At 40.1% G+C, this 23,379-nt stretch overlaps 1 protein-coding gene across 1 annotated transcript in view; it reads left to right on the top strand.

Annotated features, from left to right (window-relative positions):
- The window catches only part of maml1 (mastermind-like transcriptional coactivator 1), a 75,636-nt gene that overhangs the window by 29,632 nt on the left and 22,625 nt on the right, over positions 1–23,379 (top strand). Inside the window, exon 2 of the mRNA XM_072590334.1 lies at positions 15,614–16,987. Coding sequence (XP_072446435.1) covers positions 15,614–16,987 — 1,374 coding nt within the window. The remainder of the gene's footprint in view (positions 1–15,613; positions 16,988–23,379) is intronic.

The following is a 23,379-nucleotide window of genomic DNA, read 5'->3' as shown; positions in this document are numbered from 1 at the left end:
ATAAAATTTTGCAAAATTCTGAGACATGAATAGAATGGATAGCCAGTCTTTTTCCCAGGGTGGAAATATCAATTATTAGGGGGCATAGATTTAAGGTAAAATGGGATAAGTTTAAAGGAGAATGAGAGGCAGAATTTTTACACAATGGGTGGTAAGTGCTTATCAGAGGAGATGGCAACATTTAACAGGCATCTTGACAATTACATGAATAGTCAGTGAATGGGGAGGAACGAAGAACGCGTCGATACAAAAGGCCTTTAGTTTAAAAATGCATCATGTGTCAATGCAACTTGGGTTGAAGGGCCTGTTCCTGTCTATGCAGTACTTCGTCCATATCACTTTCATTCCCATGATGTCATGTCCCGCGTGCCCCCCCCCCCCCACCCCCCATCTCCTGCCTCAGTCGAAGCAAAATGCTCAGAGATACAATATAGTTTGACCTCTTCATCTTTATTTGGGGCCCTGGAGAGAGAGAGAACAATCGCCATGTGCACAGAGACATGAGTTCACAGTCTCCTCTGGAACAGCAGTGTCTCAATGAACTGTATAGTCATTTTTCAAGTAAGAACATCCCAATAAGGCAACATACATATTAATTGGGTGACCGTTACAATCAGCAAGCGTCAATAGTAAAGATTAAGCCATCTGCTGTTACATAATGAAAAACTGGCTTCACATAATGAGTACCTTGTTAAACTGACCTCGCATACTGAATGCTACCTCATTTTGTTAAATGGCTCTACATAATGAATGCTTTTCCACATTGTTAACCCATTACCCTTGCTGTTTACAATGGGGTGCTGGAGGCAAGTTCTTAACTGATCTGAGTCATGCTCAGCTGAACCTCTTGTTTCACGAAGCTCAGAACTTAACTCTTTCCCTGCCTGTTTGTACCCTGTACACATTCTCAATGAGATACTTAATGAATATGCTATATTTCTTGTAAATTTGCAATCGCTGAGGAAACTGAAATGCCATGAAGGTATGAATCCATTTCATTTCTCATATAAAGGCTTGGAAGTTCTCGATGCAGTTTTGACCCACACTACTACTTTTGGGATCCCTCACATAGAAATCTTTCAGTGGGTGCTTGAAAAGATTTGAATATGCCGCAATCTCAATGCTAGCAAAACCAAGGAACTCATTATTGACTTTCGGCGGGATGTTACTCATGCCCCCTTACACATTAACAGCACAGAGGTGGGACAAGTGGAGAGTGTCAAGCTCCTGGGAGTGGTCATCCACAACAAGCTTTCTTGGATTCTTTATGTGGCTGCACTAGTTACAAAGGCACAACGTTTCCTCTTCCTCAATTAGCTGAGGAAATTTGGCAAGATGGTGAATACCTTTGCTAACTTTTATAGGTGCGCCATCGAGATCATTCTGTCTGGGTGTATCAGTACCTGGTATGACACCTGTACCATTCAAGAATGGAGACAATAACAGAGAGTGGTGAACTCAGCCTGGACAATCACAAAGGCCAACCTCCCATCTATAGAATTCATCTACCAGGCCCGCTGTCAAGGAAAGGCAGCCGGCATTCTCAAAGATCCATCCCACCCAGGCAATGTTTTTCTATAACCTCTACCATCAGGGAGAAGGTACAGACGCCTGGACACAAGCACCAACCGTTTTCGCAACAGTTTCTACCCTACTGTTGTTAGAATGCTGAATGGACTCTCAAACTCTTAACATTCGCCTGTACCTGTGTTTTGTTTTTGCTACTGTCTACCTATTACTTACTGTCTACGCTACTTAACTATGTGATCTGCCTGTAATGTTTGCAAGGCAAAGCTTTTCACTGTGCGTTGGTACACGTGACAATAAATTCAATTCAGTAATGTAACTTGGCCTCAATTGTTGTAAAATGGAATGAAATGGCTTGTTTAATCCATTGTCCAGGTTTTTTTTATATTTGGATGGCCACAAATTTGATTTACAGCATGTCAGAAATACCTTTGAAAAGCTAAGTAGCCTACTCCTCCAAATGTCTATATTACTGTATTGTATAGTTATTCAAATGATCCTCTGGTCAGCTGGAGAAAAGATTGTGAATGTCCAATACAGAAAAAGCTGGGAACACTTCATTCTGTCAGCAACTATGGAGACAACTGACAAATTTCACCATTGACTTTTCATCAGAACTGGTACCTAGCTCTGGTGAGAAGGTCCACATTTTACATCATCACTGCCTAACATGAGCATTTCTACTTTATCCATGCTTTCATTACTATCTGATATTTTCAGTGTTTGCGCTGTTAAAGTTTTCATATCTCTTTACTATCACTAGTTTAAAATCCTTTTGTTTTACAGGAATTGTCTTTATATCGGCATTTAGTTCCAATTTACCCCCACCACCAACCACCCTGGTCCCAAAGAAATTCCCCTAACAGACACATTTGTGAGTGATATCAGCATTTTTGTCACTATCTGTCTCAGACTGAAATAAAGATAACAACTTGCATTTATGTTGCACTTTTCATACCACAGGATGTCCCAAAATGCAGTACTCCTAATGGATTACTCCTGATGTGTAGTTATTGTTGTAATTTGGCCAAGTGTGGAAGGTAAACTGCATGCTTTGCAACCTTAAGATGTGTACTGTGCAAAATGATTACAGTAAAGTAAGAGGCTATTTGGTGTGTCATGTCTGGCTTTCAAATCCACTTCTCCCTCCACTAAGGAGATCAGCCCCAGCTCTTCAAATCTATCCATTTGATGGTAGTCCCTCATTTCCAGATCTGTTCTCTAATCTTTCTCTTGGCACTCTCTCCAGTTCTTTCAGGCCATTTGTTTACATTTTGATTCCATTTTGGCACGAGCACCAGAAAGCTACACTACTCAAAACATAAAGCAATATTTTTATGTCCACCTGCGAACACAGATGAAGCTTCTGTTTAATATCTCACCTGAATGACTGGTGTAGATGCAGCCTTCTTGTTGTGAATCGCAAGTACTATCACTGAGCTCTAAACAAAAATCTTCTGTGACTGTTAACTGGGTACATTACTTCTGTGTTATAATGTGCAGTTGGTGTCCAAGTTTAACTCACTTTAAGGATGCACTGTAGTGCTGTCCATTTTCAATATTGTAATGCACTTTGAAAATGTTGCAGAATAATAGATTTCTGCATGATTCAATGCTGATTATACATGGGTAAAATCATAAATGTACCTGTATTTCTCTGAAATTGTTTGAAAATCCAAAGTCCTTTTTATTTTCAGCAAGCCACTTAACATCATATTGTTTTGAATGTTGTATTTAACCAGTTAACAAACCATTTGCACTGGAACGTTACCTTTCATCCTGTGATTTGAAAACATTACTGTGTGAGATCAATTATTAATGTACTCTTAAAATGCTGATACTTTTCAGAGTGATTCTCTACTCTGAAAGTGTTTGTCAACTTGTCTTAAAAGAAATTTGTGTAAATTCAGGCCATTGCAACCCCAAGTTGAATGAGTTCTCTTACTCTGTGCTCAAATCTGAAGCTATATCATATCTCCAGCTTTGACATCTCTAAGTATTAGAATTTTGACATTTTTTATTCGGACATAGGATACTTGAAAGTTAGTCCAGCAGGATAATAATCAGTGGTTAATTAACTTGCAGTTTTCCTTTTGCTGTGCTGGTTAAATATTGGAAGATTTGAATGGCTATTCTGAGCAGAACAGATTAGGCAGGCTGAAATTCTTTAAAATGATCATGGAGTGATCTGCAGAGTTTCAATTATGAAGCATTTTAATTGGGAAAATAATGGGGCGAACAAAACTTGGAGCTTTATATGTAATTGTCATTAATAAATTCAATAGCAAATTCATATGCATAGAGTAGTTAAAATGTGAAATTTGCTCTTAGAAGGAATGGTTGAAGCAATGAAAACAAGGGAAGGCCTGATAAACCAATAAGGAGAATAGTAAGTGGTTATGCTGTTAGGATTTGAAGAAGTAGAATGTGAGGGTTTTATAGATCGTAATCATCAGCATGGGCATGTTGTGTTATATAGGCTGATGGTGCTATATATTTGAAGTAAAAAGACCCTATATGGTAAAATAATTGTTAACCTCGTGATTAGGATCACTATACATGACAGACAATTTCAGGGCGTTCACCATGAGGGGGAGGGATTAGTCAGATCAATGGCAATGGAATTTAACCCTGATAAATGTGAACTGATGCAGTTTGGAAGACTAGCAAGACTAGGGAATATTCAGTGTGTAGCAAGTTATTAAGAAGCTCTGTGCTTGTCCACAGATCCCTGAAGGTCATAGGACAGGTTAATAGGGTAGTTAAAAATGCATACAGGACACTTGCCTTTATCAGGGAGGTTTTGTTGGAGCTGTACAGAACTTTGGTTAGGCCACAGCTGAGGTAGGGTGCACAGTTCTGGACACTACATAATAGGAAGGATGTGATTGAACAGGAGCAGACACAAAGGAGTTTCCCCAGGACGCTGTCTGGGATGGAGCAGTTAAGCTATGAAGCGAGGCAGGATAATCCCAAGCCAGGAGTTGCTGGGGGTGCTCAATGAAGAAAAATCAGAGTTAACATTTGGGTCCAGTGACCTTTCCTCTGGTTTTCCTTCACCGTTACTGATGGATCTGCTGGGCTTTTCCAGTGGCATCTGCTCATGTTCCATTTTATTCCAGTCATTTAGTTTGTCTCCAAAACCACCTTATTCTTTCTTTTTTGTAATCCTCTCCATACCTCATTTAATTGGATTATAGGTTATCTCTTCGGTTGTTATTCAGCTATTGACACTTTACTTACATTGTCTAATACACTTGGCACTTGGTCACCTGCAGAGACTTATTATTTGACACTGCACTCACGCCATTTGTATGATCTTTTGATCTCTCTGCCCATAAATCCTGTGTTCTGTGTGCTTCCCCCTCCCTTCACGTGATTAAGGGACTACACTCTGAAAACTTGTGGTTTCAAATAAACCTGTTGGACTATAACCTGGTGTCATGTGATTTCTGAATTTGTCCACCCCAGCCCAACACCAGCAGCTCCATATCATGTTTTCTTTGGAGCAGAGAAGCTGAAAGGAGACCTGAGATATGTATAGGATTGGGTGGGATGGGATGGAATATAAAACAGCTGTCCCTTTCATGGAAGGGTCAATAACAAGGGGACATAATTTTATAGAGAAAGGCAGAAGGTTTAGAGGGGATTTGAAGAATAACTTTTTCACCTGGTGTGGCTGTGGGACCTCACTGCCTGGGAGGGTATTTGAGGGAGGAAACTTCACATTCTTGGAAAAGTACCCGGATCAACGTTTATCATAAAATGTGAGGCTACGGGCCTAGTGCAGGAAAGTGGGACTTGTGAAGGGAATAGGATATTTTTGGCGGTACAGACTTGATGGGTTGAAGGGCCTCTTACTGTATGATTCTATTTTGTGACAGTTAATCTTTTTTTAAAAAACACCTGTTGAGTCTGTTTCCTTTTCAGAAGGAGAGAGCATTAAATGTTCCAGAACTTGCTTTAAATCAAGCATCAAATTGCAAGCAAAAATAGATTTGAGTTTTCCCACCATGCCAAAGCATCTAACAGTGCATGGTGCAGTTTGAGCCAGGACTTTAGTGAGGTGTGATGTAAGCTTAACACCTTACACTAATTCCTTTATTTTGTATTTAACTCTTGAGTAGCTTTTCGTTGATGTCTTCTATTCGAGCGGGTTCTTGACTTTTCTGCAGACTAAAATTAAATTGGAGAAATTTTTCTCTGTTAGCTGACCATCTGTTTCTTTGGGACAAAACATCAGATGTTGAGGTGCTGACCTGAGCTGGTGCGCTAAAAGATCTGCACCGCATTTATACATCACTGTGTCCAAGACCATCACTTCTCGCCCCAACCCGAAGCCGTGGATGACCGCCAAGGTGTGTGTGCTGCTGAGGACCAGTGATTCCACCGTCGGAGTAGATGGCAAGGTGGCTCTAACAACAGTAAGGGCCAACCTGATCTGTGCCATCAAAGAGGCAAAGTGTGCATACGCACAGAGAAAACACAGCCACTTTCAGGACAGCGGCGATATGTGTGGCATATGGAAGGACATCTAGGCCAACACCAACCTCAGAAAAGCACTGCCTGCTTGTGCACCTCACCTCAGACCCGACCCTCCAGCTTGGCATCACCCTTTTGACCTGTCCTATCTGTCCATAGTCTTTCCCACCTGTCAGCCTCACCCTCGCCACCGACCTATCACTATTATTCCACCTGCATCCACCTATCGCCTTCCCAGCTATCTTCTCCCCTTACCCCCACACACATTTATCTCTTGGCCCCCTTCCCCCTCCACATTCCTGATGAAGGGCTCATGCCAGAAACATCGATTCTCCTGATCCTCAGATGCTGTCTGACCTGCTGAACTTTTCTTGCACCACACTTTTCAACTATTATTATTATCTGAGTGGGATACTGTCAGTTGACTAGTAACCCAGAACTCTAAGCTAATGTTCTAGGGACGTCTGTGAATGTCACCATGGCTAATGGTGAAATTTGAATTCAATTTTTTAAAAAATGGACTTTAAAAATAAAAAGCTGGCCTAATGCTGATCATGTAACTATTGTCAATTGTCATGAAAATCTATCTGGTTCACTCCTCTAAGAGAAGGAAACCTGTTGACCTTACCTGGTCTGGCCTATGTGTTACTCTGACTCACAGTGACTCTTTTAATTGCCTTCTGGGCAAAATATGCTGTCCTAGCCAGTGATGCCCTGATCCCAGAAACAAATGTAGAAAAAAAATCAAAAGAGTCACTTGGGTGTTTTATTAGTATCGTACCAAGTTGAGAGAATGAAATACTAATTCATTTGAAAAGGGATTGTTCAAGTAAAGTGTTTGTAAAGCACTGCACAAGAAGAAATGGAATTTTTTTTTGGCAAGTATCTTGGTAGTTTATCCCAAAGGGTTTTACCTTCTAGTGAATTATTTCTGAAAGTGCAGACACTTTCCATTAAGGTTAATTTTCTTTATTCAAACAAATAAGTGGTTTTCAATTATAACTTAACAAAAGTGAAGTTTGTCCAATCTGATTAGATTCAAATGTATTTCAGATATATTGAAGTATGTATAAAATGCCTCAATTGTCTAATCTTGTAATCTGGCATATAGTGCCATCTAGTGTTGTAGAACTCCATGTAAAACAAGCTTGTGTACTGCAGCCTTCAAAAATGAGATAACAAGTCCAGGGGCAGTATTTCCTATTAGGGTGTAGGGAATACTGGGTGCCTAGAGAAATTGAGGATTTAGTTAAGAATAAGAAGGAAGCATATGTCAGTTACAAACAGCAGAGATCGAGTGAATCCCTAGAAGTGTATAAAGGCAGTAAAAATACAAGAGGTAAATCAGGGGGGCAAAAAGGGGACTTGAGATAGCTTTGGCAAATAAGGTTAAGGAGAATCCCAAGGGATTTTATAAATATATTAAGGACAAAAGAGAAACTAGGAGAGAATAGAGCCTCTTAAAGCTCAGCAAAGCCGCCTATGTGTCGAACTGCAGAAGATGGGCGAGATACTAAACAAGTATTTTGCACTAGTACTTGCTGTGGAGAAGAGTATGGAAGATAGAGAACATGGGGAGATAAACAGCGACACCTTGTCAATTATCCATATTATGAGGGAGGTGGTCTTAAAATGCATAAAGTGGATAAATCCCTGGGACCTGATCAGGTGTACCCTAGAACTCTGTGAAGCTAGGGAAGTAATTGCTGGGCCCCTTGCTGAGATATTTGTATCATCGATAGCCACAGGTGAGGGGCCGGAAGGCTTGGAGGTTGGTTAATGTGCCATTATTTAAGAAAGGTAATATGGAAAAGCCAGAGAACTAGATACCTGTGAGCCTGACATCAGTGGTGGGCAATTCTGGTCTCCTTGCTATAGGAAGGATGTTGTGAAACTTGAAAAAGTTCATAAAAGGTTTATAAAGATGTTGTCTTTGACTGTATTTTGATTTCATTTATGACTATTTTCATCTGCAACTGAGTAATTGAGTTATTCTGAATGCATATGACTTGATAGTTTTCCTCTCCAGAAGAAAGAAATGGGGAACCTTGGAATTTTCTTGCATGCATCATTGTCTCAGTTAAAAATCACATTAGACATTAAGTTGTTTTTTAAAAGTAGTTTGCTTTGTCCCTAGTGGCTACTGTTACACTAGAAGTTTTCCCTTGGTATGCAAATAGAAAGTACAGAGAAATATCTTAATTTGGAAGTGGTGTTGTGCTACAGCTGTGCCAGATTTGCTGTAGTCTGATAATGTTTGAATTGACAACAATGTTGGTGTAGTTGTCTTGTGTCATGGACATAATCCTGGAGAATGTACGTTGAAATCCCATTAAATTACTTTGAGATCAAATTCTGTTTGTTAAATAAAATCTGTAGATTTAAAAAGCTGTTCTCACTGAAAGTGACAGTGAAGCTATCAAGTTTTCATAAAAGCCTAACCAGTTCACTAATGACTTTTTTAAAAGAAGGAATCCTCTTCTCTTTATCAGTCTGTCCTGTATGTAACTCCAGTCTTGTGGTTGACTACCATCAGTTGCACTAAACCACTTCCTTGCATCACCTCTTCAAGAAGGGCTGACACCACCACGTCAAGACAACTAGATACAGGGAAAAAAATGCTTGCTTTGCAGACCAAGCCAGAATTAAGTTTTAAATTACCTGATTTGGCTATTGAAATGAGACAAACATTTTCCTGAAAACACAAGGTGTGGATCAAAAGTAAATTTCTGTGAAATTGGAATAGTTCAAAATTAAGCTCCTCTGTCGGAGTTCTTTGATAACATTAGGGCTGGTGACACACTACCAACGAAAATCACAAATACATAAAGTATTTGAGCCTTTTGACTTTCCTAATTTTGAGGTTATCTATCAGCTGTTTCCCATGAGGACGTAGTAACAACTTCAAAGTATATTCATGTCTCCTCATAGAGTCATAGAGATGTACAGCATGGAAACAGACCCATCGGTCCAACCCGTCTATGCCGACCAGATATCCCAACCCAATCTAGTCCCACCTGCCAGCACCCGGCCCATATCCCTCCAAACTCTTACTATTCATATACACATCCAAATGCCTCTTAAATGTTGCAATTGTCCCAGCCTCCACCACATCCTCTGGCAGCTCATTCCATGCACGTACCACCCTCTGCGTGAAAAAGTTGCCTCTTAGGTCTCTCTTATATCTTTACCCTCTCACCCTAAACCTATGCCCTCTAGTTCTGGACTCCCTGACCCCAGGGAAAAGACTTCATCTATTTATCCTATCCATGCCCCTCATAATTTTGTAAACCTCTATAAGGTCACCCCTCAGCCTTTGACGCTCCAGGGAAAATAGTCCCAGCTTGTTCAGCCTCTCCCTGTAACTCAGATCCTCCAACCCTGGCAACATCCTTATAAATCTTTTCTGAACCCTTTCATGTTTCACAACATCTTTCCGATAGGAAGGAGACCAGAATTGCACGCAGTATTCCAACAGTGGCCTAACCAATGTCTTGTACAGCCGCAACATGACCTCCCAACTCCTGTACTCAAAACTCTGACCAATAAAGGAAAGCATACCAAACGCCGCCTTCACTATCCTATCTACCTGCGACTCCGCTTTCAAGGAGCTATGAACCTGTCTTACAACTGAATACATTTTGACTGTACTTAGTAATTTTGGTAAGTGTTGAAGTTGTCAAAGGTTAATTTCTTTTTTTGGATATTGCTGGCTAGACCAGCATTTTTATTGCCCATTCTTAATTGCCTTGAAAAAGGTGGTATGCTGCCTTAATTGCTGCAGTTATTTGCATATAGGGACACCCACAGTGCAGTTAAGGAGGGAGTTCACAATGCTTTTTCTTAAAATATGAGAAAAAAAGGAGTTAAACAATTAAGAATGAAAGGGGAGTTTTGGTTGGTTTAGGACAAAGTATAATGGAGGTGGGCGATACTAAATATTTTGAAGTTCATTATGTAAAATAATAGTGAAACTGAGTACTTGATAATACTTAGGGGCGGCATGGTGGCACAGTGGTTAGCACTGCTGCCTCACAGCGCCAGAGACCTGGGTTCAATTCCTGCCTCAGGCGACTGACTGTGTGGAGTTTGCACATTCTCCCCGTGTCTGCGTGGGTTTCCTCCGGGTGCTCCGGTTTCCTCCCACAGTCCAAAGATGTGCAGGTCAGGTGAATTGGCCATGTTAAATTGCCCGTAGTGTTAGGTAAGGGCATGTAGGGGCATGGGTGGGTTGCGCTTCGGCAGGGTGGTGTGGACTTGTTGGACTAAAGGGCCTGTTTCCACACTGTAAGTAATCTAATCTAATCTAATATGCGAGAGGAGAATATAGAACTACTGGAAGAGCTAACTGAAAAATAATTCTTCATTAATTTAAAAATTAGCAAATTCAAATATGTCAAGTCACTTGATACTTTGCGTCCTCCAACTATTAAAAGTCTGAGAGAAATTGCCTTTCTTTGTATTTTTCCAATTTTCAGATACAGATTTACTTGGAGCGTGAATTATGGTAAACCACTTTTTAATTTAGTTATCTAGTTTATTCTTCTCTCCCTATACTCCTTATTGACCACTCTAGTACTTGTCCAGGGAATGATATTTTGCTGCTGCATTGAGCCAGGAAATTGCAGCGCTTTGTTGCTGGTGGTCCATGCACCTCCTATCTTTGTCCTCTTGGTCAAGGCAATTGTGTGTTTTGGAGATGGTGTCAAGAAACTTAGAGTTGGTCTTGTACATACTGTAATTTATAGACACCGACCATGATGCTCTGGTGAAGTATGGAAATGAAAGATTAGTAAAGATTAAGAGATACTTAAGATGGCTAATATTGATCTAAAGCCATGTTCTGCAGGTGCTTTAAGTAAGGGTTGTATAGATTAAATGAATGAAGGTGAGAGTCTGTTGTGGCACAATGATAGTGTACCTACTTCTGGACCAGGAGGCCTAGGTTCAAATCTCACCTGCCCCAGAGATATGCGAAAGAATATTTGAATAGATTGATTAGAAATATTCTCAAGGAATCAAGTGATTGTTATGTCTTAAGTTGCCTGAGCCCTAGGAATTGCTCTCCTAAACCCCTCTACATCTTTCTTCCCATAAAATATCCCTTAAAACCTACTCTGATGAAATATTTCATTAAGTGGCTTGTATCATTTTTGTTTTGTAACACTCTTGTGAAGCATCTTGGAAAATTTAACAACTTTTTAATGGTGGAATGGAAGTTCCAGTTCATAGAGCCATACAGCATGGACGCACTCCCTTCGGTCCAACTAGTCCATGCCGACCATGTTCTCAAACCAAACTAGCCCCATTTACCTGTACTTGGTCCATATTCCTCCAAGCCTGCCTTGTTCATGTACTTACGGAAATGTTTTTTAAATGTTGTAACTGTATCTGAACCTACCACTTCCTCTGGCAGTTCATTCCACAGTCAAACCACAGTGTAAATAAAAAAATTGAATGTGATGTGCTTTTTAAATCTTCCTCCCCTCACCTTAAAAATATACCCACTAATTTTGAATTCTCTCACTCTAGGGAAAAGATTCTTGGTATTCACCTTTTCTATGCCTAAAGTTCTGGACCCCCTGCGAGGTCTCTCAGTTCTGTGATAGGTCAATAAATGTAGTCAATCGGTCTGGCTTTTAAGACTTCAATCTCTTTTATTTTTCATATGGTCGGGCACAGAGCGTCCAGAAACAGAGGTTTTCCACTTCTGTGTTCCTCAGAGGAGCTGCGCACATGGGTTAAAACAAAGACATTTTTATACTTTTCTCAAAGAAGGGTACAGGCCATGATCGCATAGTATGTTCAAACAATTGCCAATCAAGACACGATACTGCTTTATTTGACAGTTACTTAGTCCAGTGATATTTTCCAGGAACCAGCTTTGTTATCCAACAAGGCCACCCTTCTCTCACTAACCGAGCCATTGCACCTGTGTCTGAAGGTCAGTTAGGATGGCCGGGTAATGTCTTATCTAGTCTAGTTCTTTCTAAGCTGTAAAGGGAGCATTGTCTGCTGATCTCTATTGAAGTAGACTGTGATTAGTCATTTATTCAGCTATAGCAGAATTAGCAGTTATAACTTAAAAGCCATTTTATGCAGGTTTACCAGAATTGTCATTTTGCAGCCTAGTAGCCATTTTGTCATGCTATTTGCATCGAGAAGCCATCTTGTTGCCACCTAAGTTATTAAGAGCATCTGTTAAATGATTGCTCTTGACAACAACTAGTTACCTCAGCCTGTATTCAGGTTACAGATCCTCATGCCCCTCATGATTTTATAAATTTCTATAAGGTCACTCCTCAGCCTCCTGCACTCAAATGAAAATGTCCTAGCTTATACAGCATTGTAAAATATTTCTTTTGTCAAGCTTGCTGCTTGGAAGGAGTTTGGACCTCTGAATTTTGAGTACTAGGTCAGAGATCGAATTATAAATTGGCTGTTGTGTTCTCTGAAAATACTTCCTTTCAATCTGCTGTAGTCCATCAGGTAACTCCGTTAATTTTAGCATCCATTTACTGTGCTGGAAGTTCAACGACCTGATCATACCCATTCATGAAGCCATGTTGTCTATCTAGAGCCTGACTTGCCTTCAAAAGGTTTCAAAGAATCCTTTGCAATTATTCATATGGAATATTAAGCTGAGGCACATCCGCTGCAAATAAAAGGTCTAGCAACATCCCACAAGAAATAGTCCTTGAGAAGAGTTCTCTCAATGTCCTGGCCAAAATATATCTCTCTGGTGTCCAGGCCCCTGAACAACTTGCTCATGTTTAAAGACTTCATGGCAAATATTAGCCACAAAATTAGATGTGCATATGAATTGATTTCTTCCAAAGCTTTAACCATTGCAGGAACTTTTTGAAAATCCATCAATCTATCTTCACAATTTTATTGTAGGTGAATATCTCTAGCTGTTTAAGCTGCAAGCTCTGGAACACCTTCCCAAAACCACTGCATCTTTCACTTTTAAGGTCTTGTTTTAAACGTTTAGTCATCTGTTCTGTTAGCTAGTCCTCTGGTATACGTGTCAATTTTTGTCCATTTACACGTTTGAAGTCTCTGGGATGCTTTAATGTAGTGGGACTGGGATGGACAAGTTGATTTTCAGCATCTGCAGTCATTGTTTTTACCAAGTTCAGAAGCCAGGTGACACCAGGTTATAGTCCAACAAGTTTATTTAAAATCGCATGCTTTTGGAGCACTGATCCTTCATCCTCTACCTGCCGAAGGGGCAACACTTCAAAAGCTTGAGATTTCAAATACAAGTGTTGGACTATAACATGGTGTCATTTGACTTCTAATCTTGGGATGCTTTAAGGCACTAAAATATAGGTTGTCATTAATCTATTTCGTCGCTGTTTGAGAACCGCATATTGCAAAATAACTCCTGTCTTTTTAAAAGTAAATCATTTAATTGCTTGTCTTCAGTACATTTCCTTGCACCACAAGTGCACAAAGATTCATTTGAATTAAGTTCCTCTGGACTCTGTTACAATTTTTTGATTTGAATAACATGTTTTATGTGAAATTTAGTTAATGGAAACTTTGCATACATTTGATTCATTCAGTTTGGATCAGGCTGCTGAAATTTTTTTTAATGTGATTTTCACATTCCCTATGACAAATGTTAATCTGTGCAGCAACTCAAAAGTTCCCATGTAGTTCTACAGATGTCAGACCTTTTTTAAGTCATTTTGCATACCCAGCCATACCTTTTAAACAATCGTCTATGCATCGAAAAGAAAACTGTTAAGTATGTTGTTTACTATTCATGTAAATTGAATTCTAAATAAAAATTGTTTTTATTTAATTTATAAAAATTGTATTGCAGGCAGGCTATATAAATGGCCGCCTTTTGTGATTTATCTGTTGTTTAACAACTGTGACATTGCTTTAGCAATAGGTGGCACCAGACACCTTCAGTACATCATCTGGCAAACAGCAAATACTGCACAAGATAAGCAGTGTTACCAAATGCATTTGTATAATGCAGCTTCAATAATTTATTGAAACTAATTGGTTTGTAATTTCCATTATGTGGATATGTCTTGTCCAAAGTAATGGAGGGATGAAGCAAAAAGTGCCAGATGTAGTTCCGATTTCAAATGTTAATTAATAATGACCTGGAATTAAAGATTTGAATTATAACAGAAATTCTACAAACTAGGGTTACTGGAATTTAGAAAATTAAACAATTATTTGCTTGAAGTTTCAGCTATTAATAGGAGTGAGTGGTTAGATTGAGAGAAATGGTTTCCACTGACTGGAAAGACAGGAGGTATAAAATTAAAGCTGCGCCTTTCAGAACAGAAGTTAAAAACGTGAAGGCTAGTAGGAACTTTGAGCTACATTGCACAAATGACAGTTGATCAAAAATTTTGAGTTGTTGAATTGTTGTTCTAGGCATAAGGAATAGGAGTAAATGGTCCGATTGATCTTGTTCCATCATTCAGGCTGATCTTGGGTTTCATCTCTACTTTCATACATGTTTCTCAGTCTCATGTGTTTTTATTCAATGATGCACATCCACCACCTCTGAGGTTGAAAATTCCAAAGTTTTTGTTTTTTGAGTGACCCTTTCTCATAGCAAAGTAGGGGATTCTTGCATCTGTCTTGAGTGCAGGATGTAAAGATTCAGTATTGTGTCTCTTTCAGCAAAATTGAAGAAATTTCCTCCCCTTAGCCATGAGCACACAGGAAATAAAAGCAGAGTAAACCAGGTAGTCTATTGATTCTGCTCTAATATTTTTTATGTTTTTATGCTTCAACTCATGGTAAAGGTCTCACTGTCTACATTTAAGCCCCTTCACAACCTTGAATATTTCAGTGAGCTCATTCTTCCAAATGTCAGAGGATATTGACCTAGTCTCTTTCTCTTCCCCCCCCCCCCCCCCAATATGAGTCCTTTTCTCCCAGAGTCTAATCTACTGAACCTTTGCTGAAGTGCCACTATTCATATCCTTCCTTAAATATGGGTATTAAAATTATTACATGTGTGGTCTCCATAAAGCTCATATGATTATAGCAATGTGCCTGTATTCCAACTATTTCTTCAAAAATGTTTACTGTGCCTACATGTTAACATTTAATGTTCTTATTTGAGTGCACCTATATTCCTCTGAATATCAGCATTTAAGTTTCACGCCTTTAAAAAAAAATTTGCTTTGTATTCTTATGCTCAATGTGAATAACTTCACATCACTTCAAACTATACTTCATCTGCTATCTTGTTGTTCAGTTACTTAACCTGTCTATATGTATTGCAAATGTCTAACTTTATATTATTTGGAAAATTAAATACATTACCCTGCCTCTTTTTGTTGTTAATGTAGATCGTAAATTGATTATTAAATAAAGATGCTTTATATGTAGAGTTTGACTGCATATCAGTCATGATCTTGCTGTATGACAACAGGTTTGAGGGGCTAAATGCCTTCCTCCTATTCCTAAATTATTCTGATACCTAGGTTTTAAAAAAGACTGTAACAAACCGAAAGAATTAACCCCATTTAAAGTTGGTAGATAGATATAGAGTAATTGTCAAATCTTAAATGTTCATATAACTTATTGCCAGAGTTTTCATTTTCTTGCTTCAATGCAGCTTCACGAGAGGGTGAAGAAGAAGTTAATGGTTGATGGCTCATCATTGAATGGAGATCAGCAAAACGGATTTGAGGATGGGAGCTTTTCAGGCCCTAAGAAGCTCCGATTGAATGGGGAAGATGGGTCAGGACTGCTTGCGGTTAATGCATCTTCTAATGGCATGCTACCAATGTCCCCACTGCACCAACGAGACAAAAGAACTGGAATCGGGGACAGTGTGCAAAGCAACGGAAACCATTCCTTGAGCTTGGACAATGTGAAGAAAGAAAGTATTCCTGACTCCGGTGTGCAGGTGAATGGGAACTGTGATGGTACTGATGGGTTCACTCTTATTAAAGAACTTAAGCAGGAGTCTGTGTTGGATTTACATGGTATGAACCCTGTAGGCACTTCTCTGTCTCAGAATAACATGTTTCCAGATATCAATTTGAATGAACAAGAGTGGCAGGAATTATTTGATGAGTTAAACCGATCTGTGCCGGACCAAGATATACAGGATCTCTTCAATGAAGATTTTGAAGACAAAAAGGATATTGAACCTGCAGGTTCTTCTGATCAAACAACCTTACAAGACAGCATAACAATAAAAACTGAGATTTCTTCATCTTCCTATGAACGTGAGCAAAAGGGACCTCCACAGATCAGACCATCTGCATCAGGACCTTCATTTTCAAGTGTTTCTGTGGCTCCTGTTAATACAGCCCCTTCAGGGACTGGTATTTCTCAGGCTATGGCACAAACATCACGCTCAACACAGCTTTCAGTAAGGTCCGACTCTAGTGTCCTGTTGCCTGGGAAGGCAGGGCCATCTGTGGAACGGTCTCCTGCACAGCAGCTGCAGCAGATGGCTGCTAAACAGAAGCAGAGAGCACAACTCCTACAGAAACAGCAAATGCAGCACTCCTCATCCAACCAGGTACCAAACTGGTCAACAGCACCTACCCAAAGCCCTCTTGGTGGACCTTACAGCCTCGATAAACCTAACAGTCCTTCATTGTACCCACAAGACTTCAACCAAAAGCTTCCAATGACCAGTGTGCAGCCAAAGAGCTCTCCAAAAGCTGGTGGTAACTACCTCCAGGCAAACCATGTCCCAATGTTAAGCCATCAGCCGAATACTTTGGGTCAAAATTCCACAAACAGCCAGGCTCCACTGCTAAGCTATGCCAACACTAAACGGTTAACTCATTTTGAAATGGATAATAATCCAAGGGCTGTGCTACCTAACCACAACAAAGCTGCAATGTTTTCCTATGTGCGACACCAGCAAACACTTTCCCATCTCAGTGATGAGCAGAAAAGAATGCTGCTGAAACAGAAGGAGCTTCCTCAGGGGGGTGTTACGTATAGGCCTCTTCTGCAGCACAATCAGGTAAGAGTTGTTCATTTTTTGCTTTCCTGTCATTCCTGGATATTTAATTTATATCAAAAGCTCTGGAGACCAGTAATTTGAGAGCGATATGTGTTTCCCTTATTTCCAAATCTTCCCTTGCTGAAAGCATTCAACTCATGTTGGGTTTGGTTTCATCCCAATTTCTGAGTCTAGATTGTCAACATCAACAAGCTCTGGAACTTGTAAGAGACCATCATAACAGAATGTCATTATTTGCTGCCAATATCCAAAGAAGCGTATCTTTAATTCCTTGGGGAACAGAGCAGGACCCTAACTGGGAATTGAAATAATCCGCTCAACCCTTTACACTTTCAGTTGCAATTTTAATTTAAATTCCACCAGCTGCAAAGGTGTGATTTGAACCCATATCACTCTAGCATTAACCTGGGCCTATGGATTAGTAGTAGTGCAGTTAGAGAACCACTGTGGTACCATCTGCCCCTCTCCGTTGGGTTGACCTTCATTATCTGTGGTGAAATAGCTTTCAGTTACTTGCAATCACTTTTCTTGCATGAGCTGAAGGATTCCAGAACAAAGGTGTTCACCATGGAATATGCCATAAGTATGATTGGTGACTTTAGGAAAGGTGAATTGCATTTCATTTAAAAAGAAATGAAGATGTCACATGAATTTGAAATTCTCCAACTAATCAATATTTAGAATTGCAGTCATCAAGTTTCCACTAAATTTGGTTTGTGTTGTAAGATTATGAGCACTCTCATTTCATTGTATTTCCACAAAATTAATGTAATCACTATCCTTTGTAGTTATCTATTACGTTTTTGTCTTGTGAATACTAATTATCCTTTCTTACAAGGAATATTGCAACATTCCAAATACATAATAAAGTGGCAGTAAACCAATCTGGTTTTGTGAACCTGCTCCACCATTCAATAATAATCATGATTTGATGTGTTTGAGTTTCAAATTCCACATTTCCATCTACTCCTGATAATCTTTAATTTCCTCCCCTAACAGAAGTCTATTTGCCTTAGTCTTAAAAATATTTAATGACTCCGCTTCCTTCATCTCTTGAGTGTGTTCCAAAGTTGCATAGTCCTCAAAAATAAGTTATCCTCATTTGCCTTAAAAAGGCAACCCCTAATCTTAAAGTAGTGCCCCTAATTTTGCACTGGCATGCAATCCTTTGTACATCCACCTTGTCAAGATCATTTAGTCAAATCTTATTGATGTTTACAGTTCAGAAGGAGACCATTTGGCTATCATGCCAACGCCAGTCAACAAAGATTCCCAGTTGCCAAATTTTGTCTCAGACCCCTGGAGGCCATGCCAACACAAGTGAATAACTAAATACTGCTTAAATGATACAAGAGTCTCTAACTTAATCACACTTTAAAGCAGTGAGTTCAAGTCTCTCCACTAAGTCTATTTTTTAAAATTCTCTGCTTTTTACTTTTCTTAAATTTATTTCCCTTGGTCATTGACCCCTCTACTAATAAAAAAAAGTGCCTCTCTATTAACCTACCCACTTATTATCTAGTGCACCTCTAACAAATTGTGTCTCAACTTTTGCTGCTCGAAGGAAAACAACCTCAGCCAAACCAAATCTTCCTCGTAGCTCGGACCTTCTAGCCAGGTGCATCCCCAGTAAATCTTCTATTTGCCCTCTCTAGTGCAGTCGTATCCTTTCTGTAATATGGTGACCAGAACTGAATGTAGTACTCCATTTGTGGCCTTACCAGTGTTTTATATAATTTTGGGATGACCTCCTTGTCTTATATTCTATACTTCTTTGCCTCATCTAATAAAAGCAAGTACAGGAAGTTCCTGGGTTCTGTTGCTGAGTGTGTTCACTAGTCAGTTTGCACACAAGTTGGAACACAATGGAGTACACAATAAAATAGCCATTTATAAGTACAAGGAAAGGTTCCTGTGTCAGATCTTTAAAATTGTACCGTTGTATAGGATTGTGTTTGTAAGTACAAGCGTTTGTAATTTGTGAACTCTGTTGGCAATAAGCCGCCTTAACCATCTTATCTATCTGCCCCACCACCTTCAGGAATCCATAGATATGCAGACCAAGGTCCTTCTGATCTTCAGTACTTTTCAGATTCCTACTATGCATTGCATAATCCTTTTCCTTGTTAACCATCCTGAAATACAGTTCTTCACATTTTACAGGTTAGAGTTCCATTGGCCCCTGCTCTGCCTACTTGATTAGGCATTGATATCCTTCTGTGTTTTATAGCTGTCCTTCTTGGTGTTTACCACCTTACCAATTATGACAAACTCTTTGTCATTCCCCTGACATTTCAGTCCAACTCAGTAACATACACCACAGCAGTAAGGACCCAACACCAAAGCCTGCAAAACTGCATTGGAAGCAGAAACATCCACATCTACCTACTATCCCTGATTACTTTATCCCTTGATGGGTTGGTAGGGTCTGCACATTGTTGGGCCAATAACTTGTTCTCATCTAGTTTAGACTGACTGGTCTATAATTTCCTATTCTATCCTTTCCTCCCTTTTAATAATGGAACAATGTTGGCAGACCTTTTGCACTTCACTGGCTAGAAAAGATTTAAAGTTTACTGCCAGAGCCTTTTCTATCCATGATTCTCTGATCTCGGTCCCACTCAGTGACTTTATAAGAACATGTTTGCTCTATACTCCATCTACTTTCTCTTTAAATGCCCCCTACTGCTCTGACAGAGTTTTATGTGCAAGTTAGTGCTTCCAGATCACTTGTGCCAAATTGTTTCTTGCTTTTAGTCTTTTCCCAATGTAGAATTTTTAATCCTGGCCCATCTTTTTCCTTTTTCATAAGTATCCTAAATCTGAGTGTTGGCACTATCTCCAGAGTGCTCCCCTACCCTATCTGCCTGTGCTGATTTCAGATTATAGTTCCAGGACTGCACTCCTCTTGATGGGCTTTCTATCTGTAAGATTTTTGTTTCCTCCCTATCTAGCATACTGTACTTATACAAGTTAGGGAATTTTAACTCCTTCAATACTATTACTGCCTTTAACAGTAATAAACTTTTCTGAAATTTGATTTTTATATATGATCATCTATCACTTGATTGTTTGGGGGTGGATAGTGAGCATCCACTTCTACCCATGTAGCATCGTTTGATTGTTCCAAGATATCATCCATCCTCACTGCTATTATTGATTCCTTGATTAATATGGCAAACTCCTGCCCCTCTTTTTCTATCCCCATCTTGCCCAACTCTTGTCTGAATACCATATAACCAGGGTTGAGATGCGCATTCTGCCCATCTTTCATCTGAGTTTCTGTCATAGCAATGGTGTCATACTCATGTGCCTATCTCTGCTTTTGACTTATCTGTCTCCTTGTAATTTTGCCCATTACACCTGATTCCCTTATTAACTAAAAATCTGCCTATCTTAGCCTTAATTACAACCTTGGCCCGCCACCCAGAAGGCAACATACTATTCTAGAGTCAAGTCTACAACTTGAGCATCTATCTATTGCCCTTCCACACTGCCACAACTGATTCTCACCAACTCTCACCCCCAAAAGAAAACATAAGCAGCTTGATCGCCAACAATGCCCTGGTTATGACTCTAGCTGGCCGCCACACAGGATTTGTGTTTACAAGGCTGAAAAAAAGTGTGCAAGTGAAATGCATTTGGGGAATTCTCTCACTACCTGCCAGGTCTCCTATCTGGTGGTCACCCATTCCCCTTTTAGCTAAACTTCCTTGAGCTGTGGGGTGAGCATGTCCTAAAATGTATTTCCAAACACCCTCGGTCTCAAGACTACACTGTAGTATCTACAGCTGCTACCCAGGTTCTAAAACCTAAAACTGAAGTTGCTCCAACTGAAGATCTGTCCTGAGCATGCGGTCATCTTGGTCACCAACAGCTTCAGGATTTCCAGTAGAACACAGGGTGTGCAAATCACAGACCTGAACTCCCAGACATCCCTCTAACTAAGTTGAAAATTACCCCTTTAACATGACCACTTCCTCGAGAATAGACTAGAAAAGTCTTATTCTTTATATTCCCAAGTGCCACTTGGGTCAGTTGCTGATATGTTTACTTCTCTGTAAAGGTCCTCACCTTGCACATTCTTCTCAGTTTAGCTGACTGCCTGTCAGAATCCTCACCTTGCTCATTTCTCTCAAATCCCTAAATTCTAGTGGAAACAAGATCAGCTTGTCCATCCTATCCACAAGACAACCTCCTCATTCCATTGATTTGGAGGTGCCGGTGTTGGACTGCGATGTACAAAATTCTGTGTCTTACAATTGTGTACTCCACAACCACCTGATGAAGGAGCAGGGTTTTGAAAGCTAGTGCTTCCAATTAAATCTGGTGGACTGCAACCTGGTGTTGTGTGATTTTTAACTTTGTATCTCATTCCAAGTTCACTAAACCTCTGAACCGCTCCAGTGCATTTACATCCATTCTTAATAAAGAGAGACCAGAGCCATGCACTGCCTACATCACTTGATGGATAACTTTCTTTCTTTGTTCTTCACCGAATACAGGATGACATGCATCTGACCACCTTGATTGCATGTGATACCTTTGTATTAACAGTTTGTGACTCGTGCACTAGACACTTCGGATTCCTCGTACTCTGCTTTTTCTTCACACTATCGTACATTGTACTTCATCTGCCAGATTTTTGCCCACTCAGTCTATCTGCATCCTTCTGCAAAGTCACGTCATCTTCACACCATACTTAACTCCCTGTTTTTGTATAATGTACCTTCATTCTCCTTGTCTAGATAATTGAAGTAAATTATATAAGGTTGAGGATTCATCCTGGACCCCAATGGAAGCTCCATTTGTCAGATTCTGCAGATCAGGCAAATAGCCACTTACACATATTTAGTTTTCTGCCAGCCAGCCAATTTTCCATCCATGCTAATATGGTAACCCAGCACAATTAAGCATTTATTTCAGCAGTGGCCTACATAATGGGGCGGCACAGTGGCTCAGTGGTTAGCACTGCTACCTCACAGTACCAGAGTCCCAGGTTCGATTCCAGCCTCAGGTAACCGTCTGTGTGGAGTTTACACATTCTCCCTGTGTCAGCATGGGTTTCCTCCTGGTGCTTCAGTTTTCTGCCACAGTCCAAAGATGTGCCTGTCAGGTGGATTGGCCATGCTAAATTGCCTGTAATGTTAGGTGCATTACTCAGAGGGAAATGGGTCTGGGTGGGTCGATGTGGACTGGTTGGGCTGAAGGGCCTGTTTCCACACTGTAGGGAATCTAATCATAATAATAGGTGGCATAGTGGTATTGTCATTAAACTAATAATCCAGACACCCAGATAATATTATGGGGATGGAGGTTCAAATCCCATCATGGCAGGTGGTAGAATTGTGTTCAGTAAAAATCTGGAATTTAAAAAAAAAATGGCCATGATAATTGTGCTAAAAACACATCTGCTTTGTTAATGCTCTCCAGAGAAGAGAATTGCTTTCCTTATCCAGTTTCTTGCTTACATGTGACTCTAGTCCCACAGTTGACTCTCAACTGCCCTCTGAAATGGCGTAGCAAGCCATTCACTTCTATCCAGATGGACTGTAGTGGTTCAAGAAGGCACCTCACCAACACTGTCTCAAAAGCAGCTAGGGATGGACAATAAGTGCTGACACCCACATTCTGTGACTTTTAAAAGAATAGTAAAGACTTCTCAACAGACCATCAGTTTGCTTATCATAATCTCACTAAGTTCCCCTCTCCTTTGCACCTCCTGATATACAGCTATTGCTAGATTTTTTTTGTGTTCTGTCATGTCAGAAGCAATATTTAATTCACCAGTTCCTACTCAATACTATTAAGTCTCCATTCTCACTCACTAGAGGACTAGCACTCACTTTACATAATTTCCTTTTTTATTACCTGCAGAAGCTCTTGCTATCTGTTTTATATTTGTAGCTAGCTTCCTGTCATTGATTAGATTCTCTATGGTGTGGAAACAGGCCCTTCGGCCCAAGTCCACACTGACCCTTTTGAAGAGCAACCCATCCGATCCGATCCCATCTCCCTCTGGCTAATGCACCTAACACTATGGGCAATTTTGCATGGCCAATTCACCTGACCTGCACAGCTTCGGACTGTGGGTGAAAACTGGAGCATCCAGAGGAAACCCACGCAAACACTGGGAGAATGTGCAAACTCCACAGTCACCCAAGGCTGGAATCGAACCTGGGACCTTGGTGCTGTGAGGCAGCAGTGCTAACCACTGAGCCACTGTGTTCTTATAAATTGTCTAGTCATTTTCTACTGTTTATATTCTTAGCAGTTATGTGACCTGCTTCTCAGCTTTACACAGGCATGTTTTTCCTCCAGTGTAATGCTTTCCCTGACCCCTCTAGTTGACTACAGCTAGTATGTCCTCCCTTTAATTCTTTTTCTTTACA

This window comes from Chiloscyllium punctatum, chromosome 20, assembly GCF_047496795.1.
Source record: "Chiloscyllium punctatum isolate Juve2018m chromosome 20, sChiPun1.3, whole genome shotgun sequence".
Lineage (NCBI taxonomy): Eukaryota > Metazoa > Chordata > Chondrichthyes > Orectolobiformes > Hemiscylliidae > Chiloscyllium > Chiloscyllium punctatum.
The sequence above is the reverse complement of the archived record's forward strand: the minus strand, read 5'-3'. Positions and strand labels throughout refer to the sequence as shown.